The sequence below is a fragment of the Scardinius erythrophthalmus genome, assembly GCF_964197995.2.
Source record: "Scardinius erythrophthalmus genome assembly, chromosome: 17".
Taxonomy (NCBI): domain Eukaryota; kingdom Metazoa; phylum Chordata; class Actinopteri; order Cypriniformes; family Leuciscidae; genus Scardinius; species Scardinius erythrophthalmus.
The window spans coordinates 18,695,009-18,707,917 of NC_138237.1; the positions used below are offsets into that span (position 1 = coordinate 18,695,009).

At 40.2% G+C, this 12,909-nt stretch overlaps 1 protein-coding gene across 2 annotated transcripts in view; it reads right to left on the bottom strand.

Annotated features, from left to right (window-relative positions):
• The window catches only part of zbtb16a (zinc finger and BTB domain containing 16a), a 109,149-nt gene that overhangs the window by 6,798 nt on the left and 89,442 nt on the right, over positions 1-12,909 (bottom strand). For both annotated transcript variants that reach the window (XM_081390189.1, XM_081390188.1), the window contains exon 5: positions 1,637-1,807. In XM_081390189.1, the coding sequence (XP_081246315.1) occupies positions 1,637-1,807 (171 nt within the window). The remainder of the gene's footprint in view (positions 1-1,636; positions 1,808-12,909) is intronic.

Below are 12,909 nucleotides of genomic sequence, written 5' to 3' on the forward strand. Positions count from 1 at the left end.
TGCAATATTGCGAAATATTTCAATTTAAAATAACTGTTTTCTATTTTGATACATTTTAAAATGTAATTTATTCCTGTGACATCGGAGAATAGCAGATTTCTGAGGACGACGTTTCAAAACCATTAACTATATTCTCCCTCCCCACCCTCCTCGTCACAAAGCACAGAAACCAAAGTATTGCATGTATAACATAAGTACAAATTTAAAATTCCAAAAACAAAGTTACCCACATTTTATGAACTTAACTTCACATCTGCAAAATTAAAAGTTTTTGAGAAAGTATAGTTGAAAGGCAAATTAAGTTGTATATAGGCCACTTGGTGAGTAACAAACAGTAGTGATTGTTATTAAAGTAAATCAATGTAATAATGGTGACTTTAATTGCATTTACGTTAATGCTAGATGATATACTACTAAGTACACAATTTCAAAGTTTAAAATTTCTGGTGTGGTATTGATGAAATGGTACTTGAGCCCTATTGATGGTGTTGTGGGAATGAATAAGATAAAAGGGTTGGGAAACACGGCTCTGAGGAATATCCAGTGCTTATCATATCTGCGACTCAGTTTCCAGCATTAAAAAAATACACTGTGAATGAGATTAAGAAGATCAAAGGAGATTTAAAACGCGAGCAGAGTCTCTTCCTTTTTGTCCTCTTTAAAAAAATAAATAAATCAGAGACTTATTTTCGGTGGTTTTTGCAAGTGCCAATAGCAGTTTTTCCCTTTCAGCTTCTTGACAAAAGCCCCCACATCACATTAAACGGGGTGCTTGCTAGCGCTCATTGTAATTTAATACACGCCCACAGAGAATTGGGTTCAAACTAGCGCGACGCTGCGTCACAGCCTCTATATCCCTCCGCCTCGTCTGCGGCAAAGCAGACCGTTGACATTTATGCGCGCAGGCGGGAGCGTCGGCTCCGATGTGCAGTCGGACGAGGACAAGTGAGTACAGTAAGCGCTTGGCCGTCTTGTACCATCAGCCGCCCAATAACGGCCGGGCAGCCTGTAAACAGGCGGGCTTTGCTCATCTCCCTCTTTCGCTTCAAATATTCATTCCTGCTGCCGCCAAGTAAAGCAACTCTGACACATCAGACTGTTATTTAAGGTCAGAGACGAAGGGTGAAAAAGGCTTTCTGGAGAAAATGGGATTCATTTCCAGCGTCTCATATTCGGAGACAGTAATGGAGACCGTTCCCGAGTCGTCGCATCTGCTCAGCCGCGTGCCTGGCCACATGGGGATGAAACCGGCTTATAGCAGGGCTAGCACGACTGGGGAGGGTGATATCTGCGCTGTCACAAGCCATCACAGCGCTGTGGCCTTTCGCTAAATGACATGTCACTTCAGCCTGCTATCTTCATTCCATCCACCTCCATCCAGAAGGTGATGAGATGACGGGTGGGGAAAAAAGCCGACACAATGACTGTACCAGGATCCTGATTTAAACACTCTACAGGGTGAATCACATCTCAGCGTGTATAATCATTTGGCTTGACGGATGTGCATAAACCTTTAAAGAATCAAATTAGTATTTCTGATTCATTCCAAAAATGTGGCTCCCGAGGCTGTCGGTTTATGCACAAATGCGTGACGTTAAGACACAGAAACTAAAGTAGTATAGAGCTGATGAGAGACCTGTATGCGAACGAAGATGGCGCTTGAGTGCGGTGTGGCTGGGAAATGTGCGGTTGCACTCGCTGCAGATGTAGCTGCGCACGCCTGCGTGGACCTCCATGTGCTGCTGCAGAGCCGTCTGCGTCTGGAAGCGCTTCCCGCACAGCAAACAGAAGATGGCCATATCGGATCCTGAGAACAGACAGAGAGAGATGTTAGCATGCATGTACAACACCATTTACAGCATTGTATGTTAAAGTGTCCTGACTAGCTAAACACAGCAATACTGGCCCAACTAATTGAGTATTTTCTATTTGTCTGATCCATTTTAGAAAACGATCATTATTTTTGCAAATTAGTTTGGCGATGTATGTTGCGCAGAAACTCTGGTTCTTCTGAATCACATGTTCACAGCAAAAACTGGACAATCAAGCTGAAAGAGACAATGATTCATTTAGAAAATACACTCAGTCTCAGTGGATCAATAGGAGAATCTCATTCAGTACCACAGGGTGAGATGCACATATAATACAGAGCTACAAGAGGTCAGCGGACAGATAAACTGAAAGGGAAAAAAAGACTAGAGCTGTTAGATACCTAGAATTAATATGACCAAATCACTGAAATCTCCTCCTAAAAAAAAAAAAACAGACTTATACCCATGCGTTTAAAGAGATAAAGGTGCAAAGTGAACAATTTTCCCTCTCTTTTGCTTAACTCTAATACACAGACTCACACTTCACACTTTTTTCAATTATCAGGCTTTAGAAAACTCTGGGGAAAGTGGGAGTGTTTTAAGCTCCGCTTCTATTTCATGAGTCGATAACACATCTTTGGGGCAAAGCTGCCACTAATTTAAAAATCTATGAGGAGCCCCAGTCTCATGTTCATAAAGCTCGATCAATCAGCATTTGCTGGAGAAAAAAACGGGAGCGATTGAGAGGATGAGAGGAGGAGTTTGAGGTGAGCGAGAGAAACGACTATTCCTGTTCTTAAATCTCAGACAGTGCAGCTAAATTGCTGCTTCTCTGCAAATAAATACTGACAAGCCTTCCTTCTGGCTTTCTCTCGGCCCAGTCATCTCCCTCCCCCTCTCGCCGTCTCCATCTTTAATGACTCCTTACGTCTCTCGGTTTATCGATGAAAACGAGGGGGGCATTGATTAAGGAAGAAAATCCCAAAGAAGTTTGGGGTTGTGAAATGCAAGTTTGCTTCAGGAAGGTTCATGGCAAATCTGAAGGCTGTAAAGAAACACAAAAAGCGAATTTTCAAGGGGGCGGGTGGAGGGAGATGAAAGACAAGGTGACAGGAGGAAAGAGGGCAGGGGGTAGGGAGGAAAGGCTCTGAGGAATGCGAGAGGTTAGGTGGACTCTGACCCAGGGTGCTCAAGGGTCTGGATGAGGTGGAGGGAAAGACTAAGCCACATCACCAGTGATTGCTCTTAAAATCCCACATTAGTGGAGACTGAAAGATTTAATGATGATAATTCACCCACTTTTCATTTCAAGTATTCCCCTCTCAGAAAAGCCCAATCAGTGACCATGCACTCTGGGCCCATGTCTTTTTTTTTTAAAATGGTACAATATTTGGAGATTTGGCCACATTTCAGATCAATTACATAAAATGCTATTTTCATTTCATTCAAATAATTAGAAATGTCTAAGGATAGAAAGTAAGTGATGTTTATTTCATGTCTATAAAACATAAATCTTTTGTAACATTAAAAATGTATTTAAATCACTTCATGTGTCCTTATTGAATAGTATTAATTAGAAAATAAGTATTAATTAAAAATAAAATTTGAATAATCGCATATTAGTTTTAAGGATATAATTCGATTTTTGAAACAATCCCAAAGGTGGACTATGTTTCCATTACCGGTCAAACAACACATCTTACAGTTCACCCCTTGATGCATCATATTTCTCAAGTGGTAAGAACACTTCCACTGAAGAAAGAACACTATTTTGGGAACAGAAGAAGGGCAGGGGGGACAGTTGATAAAGCGGCAGCCATGAAGGGAAGTGCAGTGTCCATGTGATTGGTGTTAGCTGGAATTAAGTGTTCCTCGGTGTGAAGTAAAGAGCGTCACAAGTAAATGGCCTAGCTGGGAGAAACTCTTCTGTGAGGTACTGAAGGGTAAGGCAGAGAAAAAGAACTAGAGAGAGAGAGAGAAGTGGCTGACCCACTCGCCTCTATTACAGTGCAAAATTGAGTTGGACAAAGTGACACCTGGATAGAGAACTGGCTTTGGCTGCTGCTGCCTGAATTTTGGCATAATTTACCTCCACTCCTGTGTCCATTTATAAGGGCCTCTTGGCTCCATCGCAGTTTTAAGTTAATGGCCCTGAAGAAGCACTGGCCATTACTTAACAGCGGGTGTGCCACAGCATTTAGGTGATGGGGGTGTTCTGCTTGTGTTCACCACTGCAAACACCTCCAAACTCTAGGGTGGGTGTGAGAATGTGTGCCTGCATCATCCCTGACTAAGATAACCATGTCTAGCATAGTATGCTACATAACACTTAGACAATCACAATCACCTAGAGACCCAATGAAACCACTTGACAAAAGCATGTTTCTGTTCTGCGCTGACTTATTTGCTGTTGCAACAGGGAGTCTGGGCAAGACATACAGTAATGAAGGGCTTTGGTTACATTATAGCCATGCACATTTGTTTGCAGGGGGAGGGACATTCTCATTCTAGCGAGCATCTGATTGGTAAAAAAAAAAAAAATGCATAAATGTGCTAAAAGTACTTTGAGGGGTACACTAGAATGGATGGCTTTAAAGTTCATATACAAACAACCATTATTATTTCATTTAAGAATTCAGTACAGAACAAATGCAACTGTTTTTTACACAAACAAACTGAACATGGCTGTGATTAAAACTTAATGTGAGAGTTAGACGATGTAACTGAGTTTCCCACAGGGCCGAAGCCAGCTCTGAGAAACCCCACATGGAGAAGGAGTGCCATTCTAAGCTGGTGAGACTAAAGTCAATTAGTTTGCGTTTCAATTCGCCGGTGCTGATGGAATACAATTCCTGCTGCTCTGTCTATTGCCACTGCAGTGAGGTGTGATGTCACCTGTTGCTCAGCGAAGAGCCTGGCATTATGACACACCTGTTCTGCATCTCCACTTGGAATATGCACTAACTACATGAGCACACAATATGCAGGATGTTGATGTTTGATCTGATGTATATTTGATGTGATGTGAATCAACAGCGAATGATGGCAGTGGTGCAATGGGCATTTTCTGGTAGAGTACTGGATTTCGGTTTTATATTATTACACACTCTTATACAAACAAGTGAGGGATAAATGTACAGTCACCAGATGGGTGACATATGAAGAAAATGGTGCCATATGAAGTCAAACCACAATCAACGACAGCGTGTTAACTGAATCAGTATGTTTTGAATGAATTATTTGAGTGAAATGAATGATGCACTGATGTATTCAAAGACAGTCATGGATTCCATTCCTGAATGAATAAGTGTGTTCGAACAAATTGGTGGAGTTAACAATTCAATGACTCCTTCAAAGACTATCCAATGCTCTTTTTCTGAATGAATCAGTGCTTTTGAATGAATTGTTTGAATAAATGATTCAGTGACTCATTTGAGTTTTGAGAAATTGACTCAACTAATTCACAATAATATTTCAAATAATATTAATAAGAAAACAATTACAGCAATAATCAGAATCTCAGAGTAATAGTGTAATAAATATAGGCCTATGCATTTAACAGCACCCCCAATAACAATTAGGTGCTCAAAAAATAAATATAAATATAAATATAAATATATATATATATATATATATATATATATATATATATATATATATATATATATATATATATATATATATATATATATATATATATATATATAAAGAACCATGTACAAAGAGTACACCCAGACAGAAAGGCAGACAGACAGATTAGATGCGTCAGCAAAGCACACAGATTTGTGTCATACATGAGTGCCTGGAAAGCCAGAGCCATGGAGTATATGTACACTAAGACTGTGTGGTATGTGTGAAGCTTGTGAGAGAAGTTCAGGTCTGAAAGCAGGAAGGGAGCAGGGGTCATGGGGGTAAATGTTTGGGCCAGGTGGGGGGTAGGGCTGCCCGGGCGTTGCGGGGCAGAGGGGGCCTTGGCAGCCCCGCTGAGCCTGGGGACAATGGGTGCTAGCAGGGGCTCAGGAGGGCGTGACAATATGGTTAGACTGGTGCCAAAACTATACAACCCCTTTAACGTACACGGGGGGTGCACATAGCCTCAAAAGAAAGCCCAAATATTTAGTCCCACAATTAGTATAATGTGCAAAACAGAACTTTGGCTCAGTGTGAAATGGGGCTATCAAGAGAAATTTACCATTTCCTACTGCGTTTGCAAGCGAGCATATCTGTGTATAGTGCGGCAAACTGAGAACATTAGTCACGAGAACCCCTTCGAGCAGTGTAATGATTTTCATGGGGACTGCATCTTAATTATAATTGGGATGTATAAATGTGAGCATTATAGGGAGCGCATTACCAAAGGGCTCCAGGTCTGAGGGGTAAAGCCATATATAAAGGCTTTCTGACCCATTCATTTCCATGGTCTTGCACTCAGAGCGATTGGAGAGAAAGATAATTGATTATCGCTGGTCTTTTCTCTCCTGACTTTTTTTTCCTGCTCGAATCTGGTTTCGAGTCCGAAGAGAGAGAGACTGATAGATATAGAGATGTTACATGACTGTTTTTATGACTGAGTGCTACAGGCTGTTGGGAAGTCAACAGGTACAAGCTGTTCCAGCAGCCGCATGTGCGCGTGATGCGATATGTCTGCAGCATCTCTCCGACCAGGGTATTCACTCGCTCACTCCGGCTGACACCTAATGAGCCCAGACTACAGGAGGACTGCACATCCATGTAATCCGGGAGAGTGGCTGGGCATAATGTGGCATTAGAGGAGCCTGAGGCTTTCAGAGGGGGCTGGTGAGGAAGGGAGGGCAACGACTGACAGCTTTGGTCTGGAATACAGAGCGTGTGACAGCACAGAGCGCTGCCTTAATGCATTCAAAACGCCTCTGTGCCTCTGACAAGAAAAGCAAAGAAAAGAGCTTCAATGAATTGTTTATTGATCTAACAGGAGGAGAGATGGTGAGACGGGAGACAGCGAGAGAGGGAGAGAGAGAGGGAGAAACAAAATAACATTTTCTGTGTTACTATCAAAGTGTCATTGGTCTCCGAAGGTCTGCCTTACAAATACATGACACCCGACAGGGGGACGTGTAAAATACGCTATTTGATTTTACAGGTTTTCATCTCTAGTGGTGGCTTTTTAAAATGAGAATTACAATGGCAGACTGCATTTAAAAGCCTTAAACTGATGCTTCGAAAGGAAAGAATGAGGACGGTTCAACCTGCGTTAAACCTCCAAAAATATTACTTCCCATTCAGGGGATGGTACCGAACCAGACTCTGCACCAATAATAGTTACAGATAATTCACTTTCGTGTCGGGCGGCCGTGGCGAGATGCCGCGTTCTCAGATAGATTAATGCCACCAGATGTCATTGTAGAAGCCATATTAATTACCTCAAGATAATGTCATGGAACCATATGGTTTCTCCAGTGTCCATTTAGACAGAGAAAATGTCTTCATCACTCACAAACCCACATGGAAGAAATTGGCCCTATTGACTTTGACAGGTGTTGGAGGCAGATTCTTCATAATTAAGTAAGCTTTCAACACTAGCTCAACGTGCCTGCAAAGAGGATTCAGTAAAAGCGACTATGGGGCTGCGGTGTCGATTAATTGCTCTAGATGATTACAGGAAAGGTTCGGGTTAGATACTTATGATACCTCAGGGCTATCACAACATTGTTAAATATTGTTGCAATCTTCATGATTTTGTGCGGCAGTAGTAAATACACTCTTCGCCGTCGTCACTAGCTGCTTTTTGTCCATTTTATGAAGGGTGGCAACCAGTTTTGAGGCAAATAGTTACTGCCACTGAATTGTTTCTATGTGCAGTATTAACATATCAACAATATTATTTGTCAAGATATTTTAAACATCACGGATCAGTTATTAATACAGGTATATCGTGACACCACTATTGGAAGTACAATACATGGGCCTGGAAAAATACACAGTTAAAAAATTATAGCCACAACACTTAAACATTATACATTTAACATAGGACAAGGGTGATAAAATCGCTTCATCGTACATCCAATCTTCCATCATTGTGATGACGACAACGTAACTTCTGCACAATAATACAAGAAAGGGATGTGATGTAAACATTAATTGTTCCTGAAAAAGGAAAAAGAAAATGAAATATCATAAATTAATGTGAAAATTGTTGAATGCTTCCATAAAGGTACGAGAAGCTGCTGCTAAATTATATTAAGAGTGAGACTTGCAACCATAGCCTATACATCATGGTCCGTGTTTGTAGAGCCGCTATTTGAATCATCCTGCTGCCCTGATGGATGAAGTGATAAAAGATCATAAACACTGTAACGCTGAGGGGGGGTAAGTAAGGGGAGGAATTTACGAGGGGACCCACCCCTGCGTTAGGTCTACAAAAGACACGGTGTCCCTTTAAGAGAGCAGAATTTACAGTGCACGGCTGGCCCTTGCCTTGCATGAGGATCGTTTACAAAGCAGAGGACCGTGCTTGCTTTTCCCCCCTATCCCACAAATCCGATTTAATCAGACAACCCTTGCAGTGCGGCTCCCAGTAAGAAAAAGGATAATTAGTAAACAGGCAGCCTCTCCTCTGCTTCATTGGCATTCGCACGGGGTGAGTGTCGCATTTAAAATGCAGTCTGATGAAGTCTACAAAATCAAACCATTTGTTACTCCTATTGAGGAGGCTTCAGGCCACTGGCAATTAAATTGGAATTAGTGCAGGGAATGAGATACGGACGATTCATACCAAGGAGGTGAGAGTGTCTGGAGGATGTCTGGAGCTCTCTCAAGTTTACAGTGCTGATGAGTCCCCATAATAACTAAAGCTCATCTGCTCTCTGAAGCCGACGACACGCGCAGAAATCTGGATTTGTGTGACTCTCGCGTGCTCTCGTGTTCACCGTGCACATAAATCAGATTCGTTTTTCTTTAGCGTCTGTGCTGTCATAGTGCAAGTGATGAAATCAGAGGTGTTTGTTCAGACAGTCAGACAAGTCAATATCTGCTATATCCACATGGGTTGCCATAGTAATGACTTAAGCGTCAGCAGGACACCGACAGAAGAGAGTAGCTGTCAAACAGGACTGAAATCTGGAAATCATGCCTCTGCTGATGTCCATCATGACATCTCGCCGGTGTGCTCAACTCAATACATCTGACAGAAGCATTACTGTATTTACACATTCATGCATATGTCACGTCCGAAACAGCTCACTCATTCGTCCATTTACCACTCGAACTAGATCGAGAAGAGCACTGTGAATGACCATTAGTAATGTCTGACTGAAATGACCTTCAAAACATTTTAAATGTAAATACTTCAGCTTAAATACTAGTTTTACAGACAGATAGAAACTGTGCGCATGTAAGAATGTCTTTACAAAACTGTATAAATAAACTCTATAAAAACCCAATAAAAAAGTCAATATTTTATAAATATATATTTCTGTTTAAATTGGCTATGAATGTCTTTACAAACTGTAGATATAAATTAATAATAAAAAAATGGTTTTGTTGTTGACAAATATACTGCATATTGTGTCTATGGGTATATTTTGCCTATATATATATATATATAGGTTTTGTTGTTGACAAATATACTGCATATTGTGTCTATGGGTATATTGTGCCTATATATATATATATATATATATATATATATATATATATATATATATATATATATATATATATATATATATATATATATATATATAGGTTTTGTTGTTGACAAATATACTGCATATTGTGTCTATGGGTATATTGTGCCTATATATATATATATATATATATATATATATATATATATATATATATATATATATATATAGGTTTTGTTGTTGACAAATATACTGCATATTGTATCTATGGGTATATTGTGCCTATATATAATTTTTTTTTTTTTACAATATACAAACAAAAATTCAAGTCAAAAAGTCAAAAAAATTCAAGTCAGATGCAGCAACAACAACAACAAAAACGATTGCTGTCTGTCTGAACAAAGCTTTTGGCTTGGGGGCTCTTACGTTTATTTCCTAAATGCTTCATCAAATGATTTTGCATCTGACAAGCTGACACACAAGTGTTTCCCTTACACATGCGTTCATCAAACACAGCTGCTGAATTTAAATATAACAATCGATACGTAGCAGCCACCACATGTGTAAGCGAAGCGACTGTCATACACAGCTTTAGTAATGCATGTAATTTACTCATTGCAGGCTACATCTGACAATAGTTTATTGACAGGAGCTTCAGAGGCAATTTCTATTGTATGCGTGTATATCAGCTAGTGTCTCTACATCTGTGGTTTTGTATGAGGCATGGCCGCGGCAATGCCGTGTGCATGTGCGAGTTATTTTGAATGAATAAAAGGGGGAGAGAGATGCCATTTACTTTCCACAGTTGATTGGGCACAATGGAGATGAGGTTACCAGTGGGAGTTTGTGTGTGTATGTGTGTGTGCTGGCGAGGCTTGCGGAGATGGGAGATAAATGAACTGCAAATGAGAAGGAACAGCTCCTGCAGTACAGCTGGCTTCCGAATTGCTTGCTTGCTTGCTTGGCCGTGGCAACCGGGCGAGTGGTTGCCAAGGGTGTCAGTTCAGTGTCCCTCATACGCCACACATGAGCCCTGCACAGGATTGCCATACTGCACTCTGGCCATTAGGGGTCACTCTGTGCTACCAACCCAACACAGTTGCTTTGACCAAAAAACTGTTCTTATGACTCCATGTGAATAATCTTTACACACAAAAAATCAGCTAATGTATAAAATGCAAAAGATGCAGGATAAACATTCCTAGCACAAAACTATTGAATTTTAATGACATTCTCAGTGCTTGGCAACTAATTTGTACTCTGGATATTAGATGCATGCAGATGATGAATGAACTGAATAAGGCTTGATGTTTACATGTTCCACATTTGAAAACCAGGCTGTGTGGTGTTATTCGACGTGATTGAGGGGGGAAGAACAGTAAGAGAGAGAGAGTCTGTATGTGTATGCATGTGTGTGAGCTTTTCCCCTCTGGGCGTATGCAGAAACGGTCTCTATGCAAAGCCATTACTGGGAAACACATCAGGAGGATGAAAATAAATTATACTGTTCCACCAAATGACAAACTGCCACTATAAAGAAGATCTGCACTGGGAAGGTAATTTGAGGGTCCTGTTTTTTCCCCCCTTCCTTAAAATGGTAAAATGTTTGTTTACCGTTGTCGATTCCTTTTGATCCCTATCTATTTTTGCTCATAATGGAACGCCTGCTAATCTTTTAAGACGGTTTAACGCGATTTGTTTAATCAATGTCAATGCTAAGACGAATTACTAATCTGTTCAACATATCAGACATTCAAGCTTATTTGAATCTGCATGTATGAATAGAATACGGAATATTCAGTAATTGCTAAACAAGCTTTGGGTGATCGATAAAGTTTGCACTTTGGTCTTATCAAATGTGATATATCTATACAATTCTTCATAACTGGTACGTTTTTGGTCAACCTCAAACCTGATTGGGTGTAAAATGCATCCAGGTTTTTGCAGCAAATGCAGTCACCGCAGGTGATAGATTTACATCAAGCAGTGGCCAGATGTGAGCGTGCGGATAAACGGACAACAATGCTATTTTCCTCTAGGATCTACAAGGGTGCCTTACTGTCCTGCAGCTCAGCAGTACCAGCCTCCGTCATCCTGTCTGCAAATCTTCCTGCCTCCCAACATCTCACACCTTCCAGTGATCAAAGAGATGACAACAATAAAGAGCGATTTGACACTCTGTGCAGCTTTCAGTGTTCAAGTGTCAAGTTTATTGTACAAAAGTCTGGACAAGACTGAATTTTGTTTCACATGATCTTAAATACTATGATCTAAAGTCTTATGGCCCAAATGCTTGAAATTAGTTTAGCAGGCAAACAAACTGTAAATATACATACTGTTAAAACGTTTGGGGTCAGTAACATTTATTTTTAAAGAAATTAATACTTTTATTTAGGTTTATTAACTTGATCTATTATTTCAAATAATTGCTGATCTTTTGAACTTTCTATTCATCAAAGAAACTGATTTTTTTTTCCATCATGGTTTCCCAAATAAAATTAGCAAGCAGCACAACTGTTTTAAACATTGATAATATAAATAATTCATGAGCACCAAATCAGCATATTAGAATGATTTATAAAGGATCATGTGACACTGAAGAATGAAAATTCAGCTTTGCCATCACAGGCAAATCATGACATTTTAAAATATATTAAAATTGAAAACTATAAATATTTCATATTTGTACATTGTAATATATAAATGCTGAATTTTTGCTGTATTTTAATATATATAATAAAGCAGCCTTAGTGAGGATAAATTAAAAAATATAAAACAATTCTAGCTGATGCCAAACTATATATATATATATAGACAGAGTGAGAGAGAGAGAGAGAGAGAGAGAGAGAGAGAGAGAGAGAGAGAGAGAGAGAGAGAGAGAGAGAGAGAGAGAGAGAGAGAGAGAGAGAGAGAGAGAGAGAGAGAGAGAGAGAGAGAGAGAGAGAGAGAATATATATAGAGTGTATATAGATAGTAGTAGTCGCATCCAAAGTTTTGACTTCATACGGTGGTCTGCCATAGAAACAGCTTTAGTGGACGAAACATGTTCTTACTGAAAAAAATTATACCACGGGTGACTTTTTGTCTGAAATGCTGATTTAAAGAGAGTGTGAAAAATAAAAGGCAAGTGACTTTCCTCACTACACGATAATCTGACAGGAAGTCAAATCTAGCAATCCCTCTCTCGTTGCGATTTATTCCCAGTGACCATCTGGACAGTGGACAAACAATGTGGCAAGAGCTGTGAATGACCAGCCACATTAGTCATAGGCTTTTACCTCGACCCCTTACGTCCCTAATCTTTACACTTTTGGTTTTTTACTGTGGCCAAATGACCGGAGCCCCTTTTCTCACTGGCCGCTGACACAGTCTTTCCCACTGGACAAAAGGCTTTTAGCTGTTGCACCCCCACCACCTTTCACTGTTGCCCCCCACCCCACCGCTGCCCCTATCTCCGACCCAACTGACAGGAACAGGAGTTTGTTTTGTTTTCT